Raw genomic sequence first — 22,932 nt, 5'->3', positions numbered from 1 at the left:
GCCTGTGCCACTGAATAGCTGCAGCAAGCAGAAGCCCCCCGTCCAGCCTGGTCTTGTTCTCGAAGACCCCCAACAGCCTGCAGGTCAGCTGGACACCACCAAGTGGCCATGTTCTCCATTACCGGCTCAATTATGCACTGGCCTCAGGCTCTGGACCAGAGAAATCGGTGAGTCTGTAAAGGGCTCAGAGCCACTCAGGGGTTTAGGTACTGATTTTATATATCTGTTGAGCAGCAGCTTCTTTAAGGAAGGGAAGATGGGCAGAGGGAATACAGCCTTGAAAGGAGAAGGCAATCTAAGAAGAGAGGCTCAGGGCCAGCCACCACCACCCCTTTCCCCAGATCTCTGTACCAGGCACCAGGAGCCATGTTGTACTCCCTGATCTGATGTCTGCCACCAAGTACAGAGTCCTGGTCTCAGCTGTCTATGGAGCAGGCGAGAGTGTAGCAGTGTCTGGCACATACCGCACAGGTTAGTAGGCCCCAATGCTGCAGCTCCTTCTAAGCCCCAAGCCCAAGCCATACTCAAGGTCCAGCTAAATTCTAGACCTAGTCAGACTTCAGACCTGGTCAGACTCCAGAGCAGGCCAGATACTAGACCCAGTGAGACTTCATAACCAATGAGACCCCAGAATCAGTGAGACTCCAGAGCCAGTGAGACCTGATAACCAATGAGACCCCGGAAGCCAGTGAAACCTCACAGCCAATGAGGCCCCAGAGCCAGTGAGACCCCAGACCCAACACAGACTGTGGAGAGGCCATAGGGAGCAGAGTGCCCAAAGCAAATAAAGCAGGCTGGATCAGAGTGACTGGGAAATGGCTAGAGGAAATGGAAGGTTCTGCCCACAAGAGACCTGCCCTTGATGCCACAGGACATGAGCAGGTCTCTAGCGGCCTGGTATCCTCCAACCCACAAGGCCAGGCTCAGCAGCAAACAACCACCCAAGGGCCACAGCTACCTTCAGAGGCCAGGAATCCTACTACCTCAGCTATGGTGCCCCCTCTGGGCTCATCCCATTACAACCCAAGTGCCTACGCCGGTTAGCTCCTCATTGCTCATGGATGACCACTGTGCTGGAGCCCTGACTGTGACTTCATCTGCCCCATGTTTGGGTACAGGGTCAGCCTGTATCTCTGCCCCCACACCTGTGCTGTTCGCTGCATCCTGCCATCTCCCTGACCCTACCGTCTGCTGTCTGGGGTTCATCTGGGGTCCATAGTATTTTTAGGCAGAGTCCGCAGTAGGACCTTGGTTTTGGCCCAGGGTGCACAGGGTAGGCAGGGGGGCACCTTCTCACTCAGTGAGTTCCCAGGATGGCAGTGAGGAGTGGAGACTACAGGGTTGGTGTAACAAAAGGGAGGCAGGTAGGGCATGTGCCTACTTGAACATAGGTCCACCTGAGGCCTGACATTGCCCACCAAGTACTCCTTCTGGTAGTTCGGCTAGCTTTTGATGTGACTCACCGGACCCTTCTTGTCTTCTCAGCAGCCTGCCCAGCCCTACACCCGGACAGTCCCCTCTCAGGTAGGTCCTGGATATTTGTGTCAGCTGTGCTCTGTTGATTGCTCGCTTTGCTTTTCTTGACTCATCCAAGGTTGGGACTGAGCATCCATGATCCTGGATCAGCTACAGGGTGCTGGTCAAGGCCTGTTTCTTCTCAGGTGGCCCGCAAGGCTGGCAGGGAAGTATTCCTGCTTCACAGTGGGGAACTGAGAGGTTCCAAAGTTAGCATCAGCATGTGCAGGGCAGGGGCAGAACTGGCTAGGTACACTCAGGCCCTAGGTGACTCCCTATTACCAGGCATCTGGGGTAAGTCAAGCAAAGCCCCGGAGTCCTCCTAAGTACTATGCGAGAGGGTAGCGAACAGATGCTCAGCATGAGGCACGGCCAGCAAGGGAGGGTCCGGTGTAAAAGTACAGGGTAGGCAGATAGGCTCTGTAGTATGAAGGGCTTATCTCACCTGCATCCCAATAAGAGAGCCCTGCCTGGGGCTGCCACTGCCCCGAAGCTGGCAGGGATTGGTAGACACAACTGCTTCCTTGAAATAGGGGAGCCTCTGTACCTGGTGGCACACGGTTAAACACCAGATACATATGTGATGTCACGCTCTTATTTGTGCCAACTAATGCTGTAAAGGGAGTTTGCACTTTGGGGGGACACATGACACTGATCACCCCAGTGACTCATATACTAGCCTCAGCCTATCGCTGGGGTCAGGACCATAGAACTCTCAGGTTACAAAGAACAAAGGGGTCTGCTTGAGGCTTCCTTGCTGGCTAGAGGGATGCTCAGCAAGGTCTTCCTTAAACATGAAGCTTGTGGGGGCAGAGTGTGGTAGGTGTGTGAGGTGGGTGTCACAGGTTCCACTGCGCCTTTCCAAGCTACAGTATTTGGGGGAGCAATTTCCCCAGTGTCAGAACTGGAATTGAGGAAGGGGGACAGTGAGGAAGGGGGATAGATGTTAGCCTGGCTAGAAAGCGGCTAGATTCTTCTTTGGAGGGCAAGGTACTGCTGGGCCCATGGCCACCTTCAGGACCCTGTTCCAGTCTCTCACTGTTCTGGTAACCAAACCCAGGCCACCCTCTCAGGCCCTTTCTTCTACACCTTGCCACCCCTCTCCAAGTGGAATCTTTGCCCCACCCCTCCCTCCCTCTTCACTGATTGTCCCTGGCCATCATTCCCTGTTCCACCAGGGTTTGACCTGATGGTGGCCTTTGGCCTCGTAGCGAAGGAGTATGCCTCTATTCGAGGGGTAGCCATGGAGCCCTCAGCCTTGGGGATGGCCCCAACCTTCACTCTCTTCAAGGATGCTCAACTGATGCGGCGGGCCAGGTGCGAGTGGGCCAAGGGAAGTGGGAGTACAAGAACGGGCCAGGTAAAATTGGGTGGGAAGAGTTGGTATGGGGCCTGCCTCGTGTTTTGTGGCTCTGTCATGACCCTGGCCCAGGACTAACTAGCTTCTGACACCATGTCAGCAGACTGGCTTCAGCCCCAGATACTCCAGAAATTCTCATTGGACAAATGAATAAAATCTTGTGTGTGGGGTTAGGCCCCATGCCCAGCATGACTAGATGCCATGAATGGGTCTTTTCCCTACATGGCCCAGAGATCATTCACATTCACAAAACTGCAAATAAGTTATGGCACTGTTCCCTCTGAATGGTTGTGTATCTGCTCTGTATCCTGACTGGCGAATCTATGGTTTCACAAACCATCCTAGGTTTGTAAAAAGTCGGGGCTTTCCAAGAAGCCATGAGAAGGCTCGTGAGGCCCCTGGTATCTAGTCGGCACCAATACATGCTTGCCTCCCTCCTGCTTGAATGTTGGTGCAGTATGACTCACATCCTGAAAGAACTGAGGCCTGGGCATGTAGCAAAAATAAAAATATGTTTCACAGAGGTAAAAGCTCTGACCTTCCCACTACTGCCACATGCTCCTATGAGCAAGAAAGGAGGCAACCCACGGGCTCCCACAGCAACTTGGGGCCCGGGTGCAGGCAGCAAGCTGGAAATCTTGTCTTTGTTCATGCTCCTTCATGAGAAGAGCTAGAAGCTTTGGGCAGAAGCCTCCGGTTAAGCAGGAGAGAGGCTTGGGGCTGCCCTTCCTATCTACTCAGCTGAGGCCCATACAGGCTTACCATCTTTTTCTATAGATGTGTTAGTTAATGGCTAGCTAAGCCATTAATAGCTAAATATAGCTATCCCTTCCGACATTCATTATTTTACTATTATAAAACCTGAGTCTTTTCCTCGAACTTTATGAAGTGCATGGCCGGTGACCGTCTGCACCTGTCCTCTGTAGTCCCACACTCTGGTTCTTTATGTTCTTCCTCCCATGAAGTTTATAGCATCTCAATAGCTTGTCCCATTCATTATCCTTGCTGTTCCTGAGGTATATACATAGCACTCTGTCCTCAGAGCTTGGCTCCATCTCTCACTCAAAACTGAATGGACGCGTTGGTTGACTCCATCTCTTGGCTCCGGTGAATAGTACAGTGACCACAAAGTCCGATTTCATGTCCTTTGTAAGGAGGAATGGACTTGCCAGATCATCTGGTAGTTCTTTTTTTTTTTTTGAGAATCCTTCGTTCTGTTTTCCATAGTGGTAATACTAATTTACACTCTCAATGCTGTAAGGCTCTTATCTGCATGATCTACTTGTACATTTTCTTGTGAGAATTATCCTTTGAGGCAGGCACGGCCATGGCCACATGTACTTTGTGCTTGGCCTTGCCATCGAATGTCCCTGGTCCTCATGTGACGCTTGGCATATTTTGCTGTCCCCATCCTTTTTTTTTTGTTTGTTTGTTTGTTTGTTTTCTGAGACAGTGTTTTTTCTGTATGGTGCTGGCTGTCCAGAAACTCACTTTGTAGATCAGGCTGGCTTTGAACTCAGAGATCCACCTGCCTCTACTTCTCCAGTGCTGGGATTAAAGGCCCGTGTCACCACACCTGGCCCTGCAGCCCCTCATCTTAATGTCTGCCTCCTGATTTCCCTCACCATCCTCTTCTTTTCTCCCTTGCCCCTCCTTCCTGCTCTGCCCCACTTTGGTAATGTGAGATTTTCCAGCTTTGGGAGTAAATGGCATCTATTTCTTCCTTACAAGCCAGTTGGGCTCACTTGCAGAGCATAGGTGAGAGGGTACTCACAGGAGCCTAAAGCAGCTCCACCAGAAGCCTTTACCCAGTATGAGTGGTGACTTCCCGATAGCCACATAAACGAAGCTCCCCTTCAGTTAACTTCTTCCAGCCTACAAATTCTAGAGACCCAAGGCAACATGCAGTTAGGGCAGAATTACATGCAGGAGGGCTGTGCAGGAGGGAGTGGCTGAAATCTCAGGTGAGGCTCCAGTGATCCACCTCCTCCTCTGGGGGAATAGCAACAGTGTACAGGTCCAGTGCGTGGTGTCTTGTAAGCAGGCAGAGCTTGTCTGATGAAGATGGCAGCTGTTCTGTTTAGAGGACCATGATGGTGGGGGAGGTCTTTCACAGAGCACGTGGTTCCGTCCTTCAAGTCCAAGATCTAGCCTAGTGTTTCAGTTGGTCAGGGGACTAACTAATGGGCTGGTGAGGCGAAGCCACCAACCCGGAGTGCAGGCAACTGAGTGGTCTTGTTTTTGCCTTCCTTGTCTCCCCGTCTCTACTCTTACCACAAGCCTGAATCAAAGCTGTCTGCATCTCCTCAAATGAGTGACTTTTCCTGTAGCTCTCCGTCTATCTATTTGCCTTTCTGGGGCTCCAAAAGAAGGTGGGACAGCTAACTAGTTTCCCCAGAGTTCTCACTTAACCCAAATGGTCCCCACCGTGAGAGCTGCTGTGAAGGAGACTCCTTTCTTGTGGTGTAGTGGAGAGCTGCCAGAGGAAGGAAGAGTACATGGAGTCCTGTGATCATTGTGTTTAGAGAACTCTGTGTGTGGTAGCACCTGGAGTCCTAGAACTCAGGAGACTGAAAAAGGATCACTGTGAGTCTCATGCCAGCCCAGGCAATGACTGCCTGTATCAGCATGGGCATGTACTCATTGCCTAGTCTGATACCTCAGCATATGTACTCAGTGGGAGCAGCTCTTGAATCCTGGGACTGCTCAAGAGACCTTCTTACTGTAGTCTCCCTGGTCAGGGTCCTTTTAATCTACATTGCAGCTGAGCATAAGGATCTAGGGAGCCCTTGCCCAGTGACCTCAATTGTAGCCTTGGCCTGTCTTCAGGGAAGAGATGGTCTGTTGGCCCAGGGGCTGCGGCACTTCTTGTTGAACACTGACAGTTTGGGGTATGCTCTGCTATACCCCCATGTTCCTTATAGGGAAACTGAGACCAGAAGACCTTGGCTCGGTCCCTTGAAATCTGTTCCAACCCCTTGTCTCTCCAGCGACATCTACCCAGCAACCCTGCCACCAGAATACACCATTGTCTTCCTTGTGCGTCTGCTCCCTGAGACACCCCGAGAAGCCTTTGCACTGTGGCAGATTATGGCTGAGGACTTCCAGCCCATCCTTGGAGTTCTGTTGGATGGTGACTGTGGGCCCCATATCACCCTTGGAGCTTGAGATGGATGGGGCCCCCGCTTACCTTCCTGACCTCATAGAATGAATCCAACTGATGCCAAGCCCTACTTCAAGCCATGGTGCCCTTCAGGCAGCTAGGCCAGACACCCAAAATCAGTGAGAACAGATACCCTGGATAGCACCAGGGCTTTGCAGTGTGGAGGTCCTGCTCGGGTCTTGGGGAGGGCCTTTGGTCTGTCACTGCAGCCCTCTTCCAACTTACCATTTTCATCTCCTCCCTATCCTTCCCGGCAGTTGGCAGAAAGTCTCTGACTTACTTCAACCATGATCCCAGGGCAGGCTTGCAGGAGGTCACCTTTGACCTGCAGGATGCGAAGAAGGTTTTCTTTGGAAGCTTCCACAAGGTCCTGGGAACTGTCTGCATGAGTCCTATAGGCCCTGACTCTTTGGTCTGGCTTTCCCTGCATGTGGTTGTCTCCCCTGAGAGTCAAGCATTGGTTGATCTAGGGCCTTTGACCCTGGTGCTCCTTTGTTCTGATTGCCCCTCTTTAATTTGGGTCAGAGAACAAATTCTTCTCTTTGGAAGGCTCCTACAGCAGCTTTCCCTGGGGAAGGTGAGGCCCCAGTAGGTTCCAGAGTGGAGTCAGGATCTGACCCTATGTGTTGGGCCCCCTTAATCTGTCTTGGCCTGATCTGGGGTGGGAGATTTACTATGGTTTCTGCAGGTGCACATGGCTGTAGGCCACTCTAAGGTCAGGCTTTATGTGGACTGTCGGAAGGTGGCTGAGCGGCCCATTGGGGATTCTGGCAGCCCACCCACAGCTGGTTTCATCACGCTGGGGAGGCTAGCCAAGGCTAGGGGGCCACGGAGCAGCTCAGCCACAGTGAGTCTGGGCCTTGCCTCATGGGATGGGTAGGCTCTGCCTATGGGGCCTGACCTTTCCCCTGCCTCACAGTTCCAGCTCCAGATGTTGCAAATCGTGTGCAGTGATTCCTGGGCAGACAAGGACAGGTGCTGCGAGCTTCCCGCATTGGTATGTGGCAGCAAGGCCCTAGATACCGCCTCTAGGCCCTGTGAGAGTGTCAGTAAGGCTCTGTAATACAGAATCTGGGATAGATGGCCTGACTAGACCCACTGTACTGAGAGAGATGAAAGCATACCTTCTGAATGAGATGTCTGGGGGCCTGAATAGGAAAGTCCCATGGGCATTTGGAGGAAGGCCAAGAAGCTTCATCTGCAGCTACAACAGCTGCCATGGACTGGAACATATGCAGGACATCCAATTTCCATCAGTGACAACTATGTGCCGGTTAGAAGTCCCTGGTCAGCCCTAGAGAGAGGCTGTTCCCTCTTCTCTATAAGCCCCGGTAGAGACTTGTTCAGGGAGGCTGTAGAGTCATCCTAGTCCTGCTGGGGACCTAGGAACTATCCTCACTAATTCCCTGAGAACCCACACTCATACTAAGCTTGGCCATGCTAGGAGCCTGTGAGGACAGTGAGGAAAAGGAGATTCCATCATGTCGTAGAGCTCATGTGGGCATCCAGGAAGGGTACCCCGAGCCTGCTGCCTACACAGGACTTAACAGCCTTTACTCTGATCTGTCCTACTTCTGATGATGACTCTAGAGGCTTCCTGACCTTAGGTGTCCTTTGTTCATTCTGAGTTTTAAAATCAGAAGAGATCCAGGGAAGGGTCCATTGAGTAAATCATTTCTCTTCTTCCAGAGGGATGGCGAGACATGCCCAGCCTTCCCTTCTGCCTGTGCCTGCTCATCTGAGACCCCTGGGCCACCAGGGCCCCAAGGCCCTCCAGTGAGTCCAGTATCTTCTCCCCTGCTGATAACCTTCTCCCTTGGGGATAACCAGCGATTTCTGCTGCTATTGGTAGAGGTGGAATACTCTACAAATGCCTTTCACACCAGTCTTCAGGAATCCAGAACCACCAGCAGCCCTCCCTAAGCATTTTACACAGAGGACCGGCTTCCTTTGGTTTCTTCCATGGCTCTCAGGCCCACCAGCCCAGGCTGGGCAGCCCCTCTGCACAGTGGCTGAGCTTTTTTCTATTAGATATGTCCTCCCTCTGTGGGCAGATGCTGGCCTTTCTCTGCCAGGAAATCAAAGTTTCTCCAGTGTTCCTGATGGAATGAGCTGGTCTCCAGGACTGTACTAGTGGCGGCTGGTGGGCTATTATGTGGCAAGCTGTGAACCATAGCCTTGCAGGCAGTTCTGCCCTGGCTACTGGAAAGGAGTTGGCCAGCACCATAAGCCCTCTACCTTGGGCAGGCCGTGGCATCCTCAGAGGATGTTTATACCTCTTCTGGTCTTCTCCTGGGCTAATCTTGCAGGGTTGCAATGCTTCCAGAGCCAGTGAATGCAGGATGCCTGTCCAGAGCACTTACTCTGCACTTGGAGGTCCACATCCCTCGTTGTATATAGGCCCAGGGTGTGACCTCAAATCTGCCCTACTCCAGTGGGTGCTCATCACTGGGGAAGAGGACAGTAAAGGGTAACCTTGATCTTCGAGGATCCTTTTCCTCTCAGCAAATACAGATAGGAGGATCTGCTGGAGGGAGGCTGAGTGGGACTAAGGACTATGATGGGGCTGACCCTCAGTCCTAATCTGAATCTTTACAGGGCCTCCCTGGAAGGAATGGCACTCCAGGACAGCAGGGACACCCAGGGCCCAAGGTAGGTCTTATGAGCCTGATCTGACCTGCAGTGAAAGAACCCTGCACATTCAGAGCATAGGGAAGAGACCCCCACTGTAGGAAAGCAGGGATCTGACCTCACAGGGAAATCAGCAACTGTTACGTGCCCATTCCCACCCCACCTCACTCCTGTTTGACCTCTGGCCCTGAACCTAGTACTTAGTGGATATTTGACCTTCACCCACTCTCACAGGCAGGATCACCCACATGGCACAGGTCAGGAAACTGAGGATGGGGGGCAGTGGGTGTGTCCAGGCTACCTAGCTCCTCAACTCACTCTTCATTCTCCTCCACTGACACTTGCTAACTCCTCATCCACAGCACTCAGGAGACTGAGTTCCAAAGTGATTTCAAACATGATTAGTCTCTGAATTTGTGCCATCTACAGGGTCTATGGGTGTGTCGGAGAGAGAGTCTGACTCTGCAGAGGTTTGTAGGTGTGTTAGAGCACAGCATGACTTTCTTTTTTAATGTAAAATTAGTATCTGTATGAACAGAGGTGGCACAACAGCCCAAAGAAATGACTCATTAAAGTTGACTTTGATGGGTGAAATGAGTTTATAGGGGATTAGTCAGAGACAAATATAGACAGTGTTTTGCCCTCCATCTGAATCTGGGCTCAGAACACTGGTATTAAGGCAGCAGAGACAGCTACAGGTTCAGACAGTATGCGTGCCGCGCAGACAAAAGCAGGCAGACCCTGGGACAGTTGCGTGTGCTCCATCCTCACCCTCCTCAGCAATTGTGCTGGTCTCAGCAAACACTGTATGACTGTGGAAAGGACAGCGTTCTTGCTGTAGTTTTATAGCTAAAACAGCTAAATGATAGCCTGCTGCAGGGTGATTGGTCTCATTACACAGGGCAGGGTCTAGCTCGAGGTCTGGGTATGTTGGGAGGAGGGTCTTGGCCTGTGGAGCGTGAAGCTGACGGCAGTGTACTTCAGGTAGCGGCATTACCCCTGCAATGCCTGCAAGGTGCCAGTCTTGCTGGATTCTAGGTTGGTAGGCCACAATGCCACATGAGCAGATGTGCAAGGAGTGGCAGCTGCTGGGATATGCTCCTCCCCCTGCCCTGACACCTTCACCTCCCTCTTAGTCCTCCAGAGGCTCTGTCAAACTGCACCCCATACTCTGTCCTGCCTTAACCCTGGCACAGTGCCCCTTGGGAAGGACTGTGTGTTCTTGGGCAGAGCTGGCTGAGGCCTTTGTACCTTGGACATGTGTAAATAGTATCAGCCTTCCATCAGTGAGGGGAGCACTCAGCCCCTCTGAAGGTGCTGCAGTACTTCTCCCTGTCCGGGCAGTCTGCAGGAGTTCAGGAGTCCACTGGGATGGATCCTGTGTCCTTACGTGCACAATGCCAGCTGTCCCCCCTTTGGGAGCTAAGCAATGTGCACCTGCTTCCCCATGGTAAGCCAGCTGCTCTCCAGACCGCGCCTGGATAACTGGCTGATATTGGCAGGCTGGTGGGTAGAAATGTACATAGCTTTTGTTTGTTGTTTGTCTGGGAGAGGGTCTCACTATGTAGCCAGGGCTAGCCTGGAATTTGCTATACTAGCTCTGACGTCTTTCAGAAGCTGCCAGGCTTTTCTTGTTAGAAGTGTGTCCTGCAACCCTCCGCTGTGGGATGTTCTACAGTTTGGAGTCAGCGGTCCTGTGAAGTGACTTGTGACTTCCTCGTCATTTGTTGTGTGCCCTTTGAACTTGCTTGTTGACTGGTGTCTACATAGATTTTTTTTTTTTAGGGTAATTTTTGCGTAATCTACATCATTCCTCTGCTTCTGGGTTTTGAATTTTGTAGGCCATTTAAGAAAAACCTCCCAAGGCAGGCAAGATAGCCCAGCAGGTAAAGTTGCTTGTCACCAAGCCTGACTACATGATTTTGACTCTCAGGACCCACATGATGAAAGGACAGAACCGGCACACATACGTTGTCCTCTGACCTCTACACATGTGTTCACAAACACTAAATAAATATGTGTTAAATACAATTAAAATTTAAAAAACCTCCCTTAGTCTGAGAGTAGAAAGCAGACATCCTCTGGTTTCTCTGGAACTTTTGGGCCTTTCAGACCTGCACTTGGTTCATCCCCAGCTCGCTCGATATGAGGCGGAAAGAGCCATCTCCAGTCTGTGAAAAGCCAGCCTCTAGTCCCTGTCCCTGAGGCTTCAGCCCTGCTAATCAGTACCACCTCACTAGTCCTACCTCTAGCTTTACCCTTCCTGCTGGCTTGTCTATCAGGCCCATGAGTCCAGCCTGGCCAAATCGTTCCTGTCCACTGGACAGGTCCAAGCATCATGAATGACAGTGGGCCTCCATACTCCTGGCTATAGCCACTTATGTGTATATGCACGTGCAGGTCAGAGGACAACTCTGTTCTTCCATCTTTAGGTGAGTTCCAGGGATTGAACTCAAGTCACCAGGCTTGTGCAGTAAGAGCCTTTATCCACTGAGCAATCTTGCTAGCCCAGTCTGATCCTCTTCAGAACATCACTGGTTCTCCTTGCTTATAGAGCTCACTTGCCCATTTAGACTGGGAAATATTGTCGCTGTTTTTATTGGAATCAAGTTCAGGTTATAGTCGTATTTGGGAAGAAGTAGTACTTTTAGAATTTGCGTTTTGTCATCCAAGAGCATGGTATCCTGTTTGTTGAAGGGTTCAAGTTCATGCCTAAACATTGCTCCTTTTTGCTGCTAGGGAAAATGGTGGTCTCCTCACTACAGCTGCTCTCATGGTTTAGGCACAGGCTCTTTCCCTAAGGTTATTTTTGTAGCCAGCTTTCTTGTTTGTCTTATTATTTTGTTTTCGATTATTTTGTCTCCATGTTTTCCAGACTCACATGAGATCACATGCATAGTTGCTTTTACTTCCCCTGCCCAGTGTTTATAACTCTGGTTTCCTTTTCTGGCCTATTGGTGTTGGGGGGTAGTTCAGAACTTTGTCACCTGGTGTCACGAGGTAGTACACATGTCTTTTTCTTTCCTTTGGCATAATAGTAATTCATTAAATGCAGAGATGACTCAGACACTGAAACAGACACTCATTTTTATGTGATAACAAAATTCCTTTAATCTTAATTTATTTGAAATTTGAAAAACAAATCAAACAGATATTAAATAAATGTATCATTTGTTCCGTGACTAGGATGTGATAAAGCAATGTTTTTCCTTGCAGCTGCTCACTATTAATTTTGCTGGTTCCCCACATGCTAAGTAGTCTTGCCTCATTAAGAAGCCAGCACGGTGATGTCGTCATCACTGTTTAGTATGTGGCAGTGCGCTGCACGCTGGTGTCATATTTATAGTTGTGCATTGATAAAACCGAACAGTTTTCTTTACCATGTTTGAAGCATTGATTTGATTAATAAAAAAAAAAGTTCAGAAGTGCTTCCCCCCAATCTTAGTTTAAACATCTGGGGTCACCTGTCCCTTAGAGCTTGTGAGAATCAAGGTTTGTGTTTGGGGTATCAGAGATCAAGATTACCCTTGATCCCCTACATATCACCCCACTGAGCTCCTTCTCTCCTCTTGGTGATTTCTTCTCCAAGCCCCTTTGGCACCAGAGCAGAAAAAGAGTATTGGGGTGGGGTGGGTGGAGGAGCTAGCTTCAAATCCTGGCTCCACTGTGGCTTGTTTGTGGCTCTGGATAAATGACCAGGAGCTGGTTGTACCCTACAGATGTGTCCCATCAGGATCCACTCAGGGTAGGCATTAAGGGCACCTTTGTTCTGCAGTGAAGGTTCTTGTGGCCTCGTATGAAAATCACTGGGTGGTGGATACAGTGCTGAGGCAGATAGTGAATAGAAAGGGACAGAGAATATGTCTTCTCAATTTCTCCTTGTGTCTCCAGGGAGAGCAGGGGCCACCTGGACAAACAGGACCCGAAGGCCCTGGAGGTCAGCAGGGGTCACCAGGGACCCAGGGCCGTGCAGTCCAGGGACCCATGGTAGGTGCTACTCTGTACCCATCTTTCCTTTTGTCTCTCTTCCCTGCCTCTCAGTCCATCTTCCCCTGTAGGGGCCACCAGGAGTCAAAGGAGAGAAGGGAGATCATGGCTTCCCAGGCTTGCAGGTAATGACCAGGATCATGACAGGGCAAGAATATGGGTAGGACCTTCCTCTGCATATGATATTGGCCTCTGCCTGGTGGACTATCTCTATTCCTTCACAGGGCTTCTCTGGTCAGCAAGGCATCCCGGGGAAAACTGGCCTACAAGGACCAAAGGTACTGGCTCCAGGCCCAGTAGGTGGTGAGTGGGGGAGTAGGCCCCGGTAGAATCTTGGAGACAGAGGCTACAGGGGATGAGGAAGTGAAGAGGCTTCCTCCTCCTGAGGCTTCATCTGCCCTCCTCCCGAAGGCCTGGCTAGCAAGAAAGCTATCTCAGCCCACACTAAGGATAAATGCTGTTACTCTGAAGTGTAGTGAAGGGAGGTGGCTCCTCTAATCAGGGCTGGGCCAAGTTGTAGGTCCCGCCTTCCCAGGGTAGGTCACCTTCTTGGGGAAGTACTGGCCTGGACCCAAAGGGCATCAAGTTGGTAGAAGAGAAATGGCAGTGAGAAGTCTGTGTCAGGGGCTGCTGGGTGGTCACCGTAGAAAATACGGGCTGATATAAGCCCTCATCTCAATTTTCCCCTCCTCTGTTCATCAGGGAATGAGGGGACTGGAGGGACCTGCCGGCCTGCCTGGACCGCCTGGCCCTAGGGTAGGCTCTTCTCAGAATTCCCTGGAACTGGGCGGCTAGTTTGGGAGAGAGGCAATGACCACCACCTGCCACTGTTCAGACCACGCTGGAGGAGGGAACTGTTCCCGCTGCAGCCTTCCACAGGGCTCTGTTGGGCATCTGAGTGTCTGGACGCTGGAGCACCCGCTCTACTCCAGAAAAGGCCCTTGCCCCTAGACCAGGTTCCTATGGAAAGGAGCCCTTGTACAGGCCCAACCATGCCTAACTCTTCAGGGCAGGGGTGTCAGGGCTCCTGGCTGGGCTTGGTAGGGGTATGTGGCTAGACTGGCTGTGTCTGGATGCTACCGGACTCCCCAGCGGCTGGGACATCAAAGGCAGCTCCATGACCCTGCAGGAAAGCTGGGGTTTCATCACCTTCAGAAGGCTTTTCTTCCTCAATCCCGGAGGGTTGTCTCTGTGAGCTCTGTACCCAGCGAACCTCTGAGAGGTGCCTCAGGCCAATAGCTAAAACTCAGCAGGATATGCTACAAGGACTACCCTCTGGGTCTGGGGATAGCCCATTGTGTTTCTGCCAGAGTACCCAGAGCCTAGCAGGGAGTATTTCAGTGCAGAATAAACACTGATGGATACTTGGGTGAAGGGTGGTAGTCTATCCTGGATGCTGAGTTAGGTGTGGAGTGCCTGTCTGAGTACCGAGCATAGGTAGGGTTTTGTCCTGCATGTTAGAGGAGGGGCTTGGAGGGGCTGCCCTGGGTGCTGGATTCATGGTCTTCTACAAACAGTGGTTCAGGAACAGGATCTGAAGCATGAGGGCAAGGCCTGAGAGTAGCTAGGGTTAACCTTGTGTGGTAATGGGCCCCTGAATAGCAAACCAGGACAGGGGAAGAGAATAGACTCCTTGGGGCTCAAACTCTGATGCCTGCATTTTTGCAGGGGTTCCAGGGCTTGGCAGGGGCCAGAGGCACCAACGGGGAGCGAGGACCCCCAGGGGCTGTGGGGCCCACAGTAAGTATTTCCCCTACACTCCAGCAAGGCAGCCAAACAACAGGGACTGTGCAAGCACGGGTTCAGGGGCTGCCTGATTGAAGATCTGCCTTTTCAGAGTTTCCCATGGCTTCCATGCGGACCCAGAATTGGAAGGAGGCAGTAGTTGACTTTTGAGGATCCAGCTCCCTGGGAGGCCACCTCAGCCATCAGCCGAGAGGAGTAGGGTCTCAGCAGCTTAGCGCCCCTTAAGTGGGGTCCATAGTGTGGGCATGACATAGAGGAAGAAGCAGGGTGATGAGTAGGTGTTGTTGGCTCAGGCCTGCCTCTGGGCCAAGGGAGGGTCTTTTCTCTAGGCCATGTTTCGGCTGTTTGAGAGCTCTGCCCATACTCCCCAGCACAAAATGCACAGCTGGAGCTGGGTCCTCGGCAGATCACTCCCAGCTCCACTTGAGACTGTTTCTGCTGTGGACATCCAGTTCCACTTGCTCACCCTGGGCTGGAGCTGAGGGCACAGACTCCTGGAACTTGGTAGTTGGGTTGGTGCTTTGACGCCATGTCAGCTACACGCCATGCCTGTATCTCTGTGCCTCTATGCTGACAGCTTTTTCCCTTTCCCTCCTGCTATAGGGTCTACCAGGGTCCAAAGGTGAACGAGGAGAGAAGGTGGGTGAAGCCCACAGTATGGAGACTGGGACTCCCTTGTAGCACCTGCCATGGGTCCCCAAAGCCATGTCCTCCTTTCAGGGAGAGCCACAGTCCCTTGCCACCATCTTCCAGCTGGTGAGCCAGGCCTGCGAGTCAGCCATACAGAGTAAGTAAAGACCACCCTGCCCTGCCCTGCCTTGTCCTTACTGGTGAGGCCGGCACCCAAATGACATCTCCTTCCCCAGCACACGTGCTGAAGCTGAATTCCTTCCTCCATGAGAATGCTCGTCCACCAATGCCCTTCATGGTAGAGACAGCACAGCCGGGAAGACATGGATCTGTAGAGCCTCCTGGATCACACAATGAAGCTCTACTTCCTGGAGACTGGGGACATATCTACCACCCTGAGGACCAAGGTATCAGGCTTCCTGCTTGGAAAGGATTCTAGAAGTAGACAGTGGCTGGTTTCCTGCACACGCATGGGTGTGTGTGTGTGTGTGTGTGTGTGTGTGTGTATGTGTGTGTGTGTGTATGTGTATGTATTTCCTCCTTGTCAGCCCTTTTACTCCAAAGATGTCTTCATGAACCAGGAACAGCCTCAGGTATCCACAGGTGACCCCGCCTCATTTAGAAGTTGTAAAGTCTCTACTCTGGCCACTGAGCCCACACTAAGGTACTTGCTTGGATCTCAAAGACCTGATGAGCTCTCTCATGAATGCTTAGCCTTTGGCCAAGGGCTGAGCCTCATGCTCATCCCAAAAGGACCCAGCCTCCCTCTGAAAAGACAGGTCAGAGAACAGGAAGCCGAAGCTGCTACGTCCTCCGGTCCTGGAATGTCCCCTTTCCTCTCAGGTGAGCCTGCATCTATCAGCCACATAGGCAGCCCTGGACTACAGGAGGGGCAGACCCCCAAACCCCTGGAGTGAACAGGTAAATTTCTGTCATCGTGCCAGCCATGGGGCAAGAAGGAGGGATAGCTGGAGTGGAGGGTATCCACTTGGGCGGAACAGTAAGAGAGTGGGAGATGGTGCTGTCTCCATCTGAGAAGAGGCACTGCCCATGAGGGTGGGGTGAGGCTGGCTGTCCTGCAGACCCGGGATGTGCCAGCAAGGGTGAGGAGCCACAGACCGGAGCAGGGGTTGAGTGCAGGAGTACCGGATGCTCATGGATCTTAGAGGAGCCCTATAACGGCAGGCGGCTTACAGAGACGGGATCTCAGGTACACATTCCAGTGAACAGCTGGCCAGATGAGGGCTGCTGAGGTCTGAGACAGAGCACTCTGGGCATTCTGAGCATGGGCAATAGAGTTGATAGTAGGGAGGCAGGGGACAGCACCAGATGACCTCTTCCCTTTCTCGTGACGCCCCAAGTAAACTTCCCATGCGCAAACCGGCCTTAGGAGGTGTTTCCAGGTGCAAGTGTGGGGGAGGGTACAGTGGACACAGGTGGGGTGCGTGAACACAAGTGCAGGTGAGCACAGGTGGCGCAGGTGGGTTCAGGCGTGAGCAACAGCATTGTCTTCAAGTAGATGATGGAGCCGCAGACATCTGGGAGCAGACTCAGCAGGCACAAGGGCTTAGGGGTGCTAAAGCGTGTGTATGATGGAAAGTGGGTGGCAGGAGTGGGGACCCAACTGTGGACAAGCTGGAGCCCTGGGTGAGTACAACAGCCTTGTCCCTGGTTGGGAGATCAGAGAACAGCTCAAGGTTCTGCTGTTTCCATGTCACAACAGAAGCTACTGTGTGGAGCCTTCAAGTCCTCACTTTGAGGAAGCCTGAGCTCACTGTGCCAGGAGGCTGCAGTTCAGCTGTACCTGCCCTTCTCTCTTGCCAGGACCCTCCCTATGCCACTTCAAATCACCCATACTTCCCCAGCACCATCATCCACGTTTTTGTCTCAATGCTAAGGACAACTTCGGCCTCGAGGGACAGAGAAGGGGAGCCAAAGGCAGACCGTGAAGTGGCAGGAGTCGGAAGGGGAAAGGGTGGTGTTCCCCCCAGAGCCCCTTCTTTGTACCGCTCCCTAGTTCAGATAAACCTCTGCTTGCTCATCAGCCTATGTGAGGTGTCTGACCACTGTCTCCCACCACTCATGTCACCTTCAACTTAAAACTCTCCAGGATTCTTGGGCCTCCTCAAAGCCCAGACTCCTTCCTCTGGGCCCATCAAGGCTCAGCCTGGATCCTGTGCTGACCCCTTCTCATCCTCCACCTCACTTGCTCAGTAACTGCTCACCTTCACCCTACTAAGGTACAGACCTGTTCTCCACTCCATTTCACAGGACTACTTGTCATGCCAGGGGCAAAGCCAAGGCCTCCTGCCGATTTTAGCACACAACAGGCCATCTACTATGGCTACCCCTGGGCCTTTGCATGTGCTGTCATGTCTGCTGTGCTCTTCCCAGGGCTATATTCCGGACACTGTCTCTCCCTCAGAACAGTGCTGTCACTTCGGCCCTACTGTCCTTTTCAGTCCCCTTTGCTTCTGGGTCGAGCAGCGCCCACCTGCCCTGTCCCATCCCATCCCCAGTCTAGTAAGTCCAGATCATCTTCACGTCCCTCTGTGCTTGGCTCCCAGCATGGGGATGTCACTTTAAGACCTGGTATCTATGGCCCCTTGTCTTCTGGGTCTCAGAGCAAGGTTGTCCTCTCACAGCACCTCAGCCCTGGGTCTTTTACCACCTCAGCGAGATCATGTAAGCCTTACCCCACTGTGCCAGACAAGGGTCTGGATTGGCATGAACTCATGACACCTGCATTCCCAATCCTGGCCCAGCTAAGAGTCAGAAATGTCTATTTCCTTATTCAACAGATATTAAGCAACTGTTCCACTGCTCCCATCTGTGTAGCTAGACCCAAAAAGTCCAGAAACAAAGGCGGGAACCCACATCACTGGGAGGAAGGGTAAAAATTTTGACAAGGAACAAGAGATGTTTGATACCGACAAAAGGAACAGTCTACCATGACTCAATGTGTCATGCATATTGTGTCATGGGTATGTGTGTGCACATGTGGGCACACAGGTACATGTATGTATCAATGCCTGCATACATGTCTGTCTTTACACACGTGTCTCTGTATACATGTCTGTGAGCATTTATAGATGTATGTACATGTGTCTGTATGCCATGCTGCACACATGCAGGTTTCCCTGTGCCTGTAATTGCATGCATTTCTGCACAGGCACACATGTCTGTATGTGTGTTTGCACATGTGTGCAGCATTGATCCTCAAGAAGCTGTTATAAGACAATGAATAGTTTCCTTCTGGACCTGCATGCACACACATATGCATTCTAACACACAAGTACACATGTACATAGATGTACATTCACAGTCCAATCGTGAACAGCATTGTTATGCAGGTTCAGGGCACGTGCTGACAAAGAAAAGGAAGCATCCGAGGATAAAAACACTGGGACAAATGAACAGTCTGTATCAGATAAGGAGGTATTTGTGTTTACTTTGGTCTATTAATTTTTTAAAACTTACACTGCACCACAGAGGCAAGGAAGGCTATTAATAACATGAAGCCCAAAATAACAGGAATAAATGAAGGAAGGCCAACTTGAAGGATGGTATGTGGGAAAGAAACTGAGAGGCAAGTCAGCAGGAGACATAACAGAGATGGAGAATGCCGCTGAAACCATCACTAAGCGGCAGGATCACAGGGGAGAAGTGTCCAGGAGCTTGAGTCAGGAGAGACACAGGGAACTTGTTTGACAGCAGCCTCATGATGGGGCCCAGAGGAAAGGAGCAGTAATAAATGGGGCACTGGTGGTTTGAGGTAACAAGGCTTTGAAGATTTGAGCATCAAAGAAAGAACTAAGATTTCAGACCGATGACAGGGCCATGAGAGCAAATGGGTGGGCTGTAAAATGTGTCCTTAGTGTCACATGTGGCTAAGACAGTGGGAACACTCATCAGGAATCCTTCCTGAGGAAAACCTATAGCCCACAATTCCAGGCATCAGTGGGGTAGGAGGGCAGAGGGGGAAATGTGCACATTTCATATTGAGGATTATGGCAAAGGATATTCTGGGGACCACAACACTTCCAGGTTTAACACACAATCCCACTTTGAAATTCCTGGGGAGAAGTTTTTGTCAGGACAGAGTCCAGCAGACACATGAAGACCTCTGTAAAGGACTGGGGAAAGTGTGAGCAGGGGGACAGCAAGGTCCCTCTGCCTCAGGCAGTGACATAGCAGCAATGTGTGACTAAATGATCTAAACCAAGATCATTCCAGGTTATTCTAATGGACAAGTGCAAGGGCAGCAGGGTGTCACTGTCAGGAGCTGGAGGCACAGTGATGTTTGTAATCTCTCTCTCTCTCTCTCTCTCTCTCTCTCTCTCTCTCTCTCTTTCTCTCTTTATAAGTATTTGCCATAAGCAAGGACCATCTTCTAGAATAAGAACCAACAGAGTAAGTGTCCAGAGTTGCTGATTAGATAAGGCTTTCCTCTGTGGAGGGGTTAAAACATATTAAACAATAGATCTCCCAGTGTGACAGAAATTGCTGTAAATATGTTTCACTGATGAAAAGATGCAACTCTCCAAATTCAATTGAAACATAGACATGGTGTTCTAGTTGATTCCTTGCTAGTCAGGGAAATATACTCCTAACCCAGTTGTGAATTTTGTCACACTTGGTTTCAGGCCTTGCACATGGTCTGTCTTGCCCAGTGTCCCGTGTGCATTTAAAAAGAATAAGCATGCTTTCTGCTGTTTTAGAGAAAGTTCTAGAAATGCTAGCCAGGCCAGCAGATAACCATGCAGTTTGAGTTTTCTCGAGACTTGTGCATTTTCCCACCTGTAGTTATATCTTTAAATTATTATAATTAATTGTGTGTGTGTGTGTTATGTGGACAGGAGGTTGATGTCTATTGCTTTCCACATTATTATTTTTTATTATTATTACTATTATTATTATTATTATTATTATTTTGGTTTTTCAAGACAGGGTTTCTCTGTGTAGCCCTGGCTGTCCAGGAAGTCACTCTGTAGACCAGGCTGGGCTTGAACTCAGAGATCTGCCTGCCTCTGCCTCTCAAGTGCTAGGAATAAAGGCATGTGCCACCACTGCCTGGCTCCCATCTTATTTTTTGAGATGTGGTTACTCACTGAAATTGGAGCTTGCTGGTTTGGCTAGACTGACTAGCCAGCAGGCCCTGGGGACCTGCCCATCTGGGAAGAGATGCAGAAAGTGTTTGAGGAGTTATAGGTAGTCACCACCACTCTCAGCTTTTCCATGGGTGCTGGAGATCTGAACATGGGTCTTCCTGGCTACGTGGCAGACACTTACAGTACCGACTGAGCTACCTCCCCAGCCCTAGATATGTTTTTGCTGGCAATGTTCTGTTGAAGACAAAGTCTCACATAGCCCAGATTGCCCTCAAATTCAAAATGTAGTTGGGAGTGACCTTGAAGTCTTCATCCTCATGCCTCTACCTCCCAGTGTTAGGATGAGAAGCAGGAATGCACACCATAACCCCTCCACAGCAGCACTTAGACAATGACAACCCTGGACAATGTCCCAATGTCCACTGCAAAGAAAATGGATGGATAAATGGTGCAGTAGGCACACACAGTAAGCACATGCACATGAGAACTGGCTGTGCAGGGCGAGGAGATGAAGCCAGGCACAGCAGTACAGCACACACGGTGGACCCACATAAGCTAGAGGAGGAAATGGATACCCTCAACGAAAAGTGGTAACTTTTGGGTACTGGTGACATAGGCAACTGTAATCAGAGAGAAAGTGTATGCAGGCATGCTGACGGTCTGTGTGTTCTATCTGTGCATCACCCATGAGGCCAGCAAATAGCAAGAAATGTCAGGCAGGATTAAAGTAATGGAAACTCCTACCTGCAAACAGCAAGTGTAAACAGTACATCTGAGTCAAAAGTGTTTTCAAATCATCTAAATCCCAGTGCAAACTCCGGTATCTGATAATTCCACCCTTCCCTTTGGTATTATATCCTGAGCAGTGCGCTTCCAGTTGTGGCTCAGCAAATCAATTTGGGGAGTTGCAACTGGCATTTTTCTACAGATTGAACAGAAGAGACTAGAGTAGAGCAGCATGAGCTCAGGAGTGGTCTTGTGTAGCTTTAAAAAAAAAAAAAAAAAAAAAAAACCCTGTGTGCACACCGTGGACACATACCAAGGATCCTCAGGTTTTTCCCTACGAAGATCAGAATAATTCCAAGACCAGCTAGTGGCTTTGTGCTGATGGATCTCAGTTTGTACGGGTGGCAGGAGGCCCAGAGAATGAAACACTGGACTCGCAGAGGTTTCTAGTGGAAAAGGGCCAGTGTCTACGAGTTATTGCAGCAGAGAGGCCACTTCTATCCTGTAGAATGAGTTATCTACGTGGGATGGACCCGAGGGCTCCCTGCTCAGATCTAACTCCCTGGGGGGTTGATGGCACCACAGAATGGGTGTCAGTTGCAATTACCAAGAAGACGATGTCATGCCAGGCAAATTCCTAGTAGCAGGGGACACCGGGTCCATCAGTAGGTGGAAGGGCTGAGGGAAGGAGGCGGCATCACCCACACAGGGACTTCTGTGAGAGGGTCAGGCTGAATACAGGAAGCAGCCTGTCATGGTCTGGACACTTCCTCAGGCTCTGGGCTGCGCAGGGGTCCCCAGTTGCCTTGTGGCTGGCTCTGGTGTAAGTTCTGTAAGGAATAGGTACTATTGTAGATGGCCCCTCAACCATGAAGGTGGGTAGGCTCCCAGGAAGCTGAGCAGTAGAATTTGGTCAACTGTGGAAGTGGCAGTCTTGAGTTTGATAGGCCCCCAACATGTCAAGACATCATAGCATACAGAAAGCAAATAAACATTATTAACACAAACAGAAATGGCAATACACGCCCACAGAGATGAACTCAGGAATTCAACACCACCCTGACTGACAGCTGGAAATGAGGGCAGGGCCACACATTGATGGGAAGACACCACAACTCAGTTTATTCAGACAAAAACATCAACTAAGAACCAACGAGCACACAACAGCAATGGGTCTAGTGCACACAACACTGCAGATGAGCCTTGGCCACACAAGCGAAAGAAGCCAGACATCGTAGAGTCCAATATGAGATCCCAGGCATGATGACCAGGAGCTAGCCGAACTGGTCTCCAAGACTCACGCTTGAGCTGATGCTGTCCTTGGGAGGAGGTGGAATGGGAAGACTGGGAGCTTTGGGTGATGTCCACATATCAGAGGGGCTGTTCTCTAAACTCACAGGTTCAAAAGCCTCAGGTCAAGCATTCTGCCCTAACTGAACTTCATCTTGACCACAGATCAACACTGGAAGCAGAAAGACAAAAGGCCAGCTGAGTGGGAATGGGGAAAGCACAGTGCTTTATTTTCCTTTTCTGGCTTCTGGGTGGGGGTGGGGATAGCCTGTCAGGGGCATCCCAGCCATTCACTTTTTCTGACCCAGAAGAGAACAGCACAGCAGCCTTGTTCAGTGCATCACGGGGGCCTTGCCCTGATCTCTACTGTTGTCGGCACATCTTGTGGGTGGAGCCATGTATGCAACATGATGGTAGAACTCACATCTGACAGGTGTATCTGCTGCCTTCCTCACCGAGGCCTGTGTTCCACTTGGCTCCCAGGTTCTGGCACAAATCTCCCCACCAGGGTTATCTTGCAACAAGGATAGAGCTCCATTGTCAGTGCTGGTGACCCAGTCAGTTAGTGGAGGGCAAACTGAAACATGGCAGATGGGGTCCTTGATGCCCTTAGAACTCTAGGGAAGGCCTGGAACATCCAGGGTTCAGAACCCAAGCCTCTGTTTCCTCCTCCGGTACTATACTGGGGCTTCATCTCAGTTCCTTTCCCACCAGCACCCTGGGATTCCCAGCAGCTCTATGTTTAATGGTGGTTTGCCTGTAGGAAGTCAGGT

At 50.8% G+C, this 22,932-nt stretch overlaps 1 protein-coding gene across 1 annotated transcript in view; it reads left to right on the top strand.

Moving 5' to 3' along the window:
- The window catches only part of Col20a1 (collagen type XX alpha 1 chain), a 34,490-nt gene extending 17,500 nt beyond the window's left edge, over positions 1 to 16,990 (top strand). Inside the window, exons 18-37 of the mRNA XM_055596200.1 lie at positions 19 to 167; positions 342 to 471; positions 1,486 to 1,524; positions 2,694 to 2,832; positions 5,866 to 6,008; positions 6,296 to 6,405; positions 6,727 to 6,885; positions 6,958 to 7,035; positions 7,728 to 7,814; positions 8,637 to 8,690; positions 12,561 to 12,656; positions 12,728 to 12,781; positions 12,881 to 12,934; positions 13,359 to 13,412; positions 14,325 to 14,396; positions 15,006 to 15,041; positions 15,123 to 15,189; positions 15,269 to 15,439; positions 15,876 to 15,953; positions 16,857 to 16,990. Of these exons, the coding sequence (XP_055452175.1) occupies positions 19 to 167; positions 342 to 471; positions 1,486 to 1,524; positions 2,694 to 2,832; positions 5,866 to 6,008; positions 6,296 to 6,405; positions 6,727 to 6,885; positions 6,958 to 7,035; positions 7,728 to 7,814; positions 8,637 to 8,690; positions 12,561 to 12,656; positions 12,728 to 12,781; positions 12,881 to 12,934; positions 13,359 to 13,412; positions 14,325 to 14,396; positions 15,006 to 15,041; positions 15,123 to 15,189; positions 15,269 to 15,439; positions 15,876 to 15,949 (1,766 nt within the window). The 3' untranslated portion in view covers positions 15,950 to 15,953; positions 16,857 to 16,990. The remainder of the gene's footprint in view (positions 1 to 18; positions 168 to 341; positions 472 to 1,485; positions 1,525 to 2,693; positions 2,833 to 5,865; positions 6,009 to 6,295; positions 6,406 to 6,726; positions 6,886 to 6,957; positions 7,036 to 7,727; positions 7,815 to 8,636; positions 8,691 to 12,560; positions 12,657 to 12,727; positions 12,782 to 12,880; positions 12,935 to 13,358; positions 13,413 to 14,324; positions 14,397 to 15,005; positions 15,042 to 15,122; positions 15,190 to 15,268; positions 15,440 to 15,875; positions 15,954 to 16,856) is intronic.
- Positions 16,991 to 22,932: the final 5,942 nt, after the last annotated feature.

This window comes from Psammomys obesus, unplaced genomic scaffold (genome assembly GCF_907164565.1).
Source record: "Psammomys obesus unplaced genomic scaffold, mPsaObe1.curated_primary_1811, whole genome shotgun sequence".
Lineage (NCBI taxonomy): Eukaryota > Metazoa > Chordata > Mammalia > Rodentia > Muridae > Psammomys > Psammomys obesus.
The sequence above is the reverse complement of the archived record's forward strand: the minus strand, read 5'-3'. Positions and strand labels throughout refer to the sequence as shown.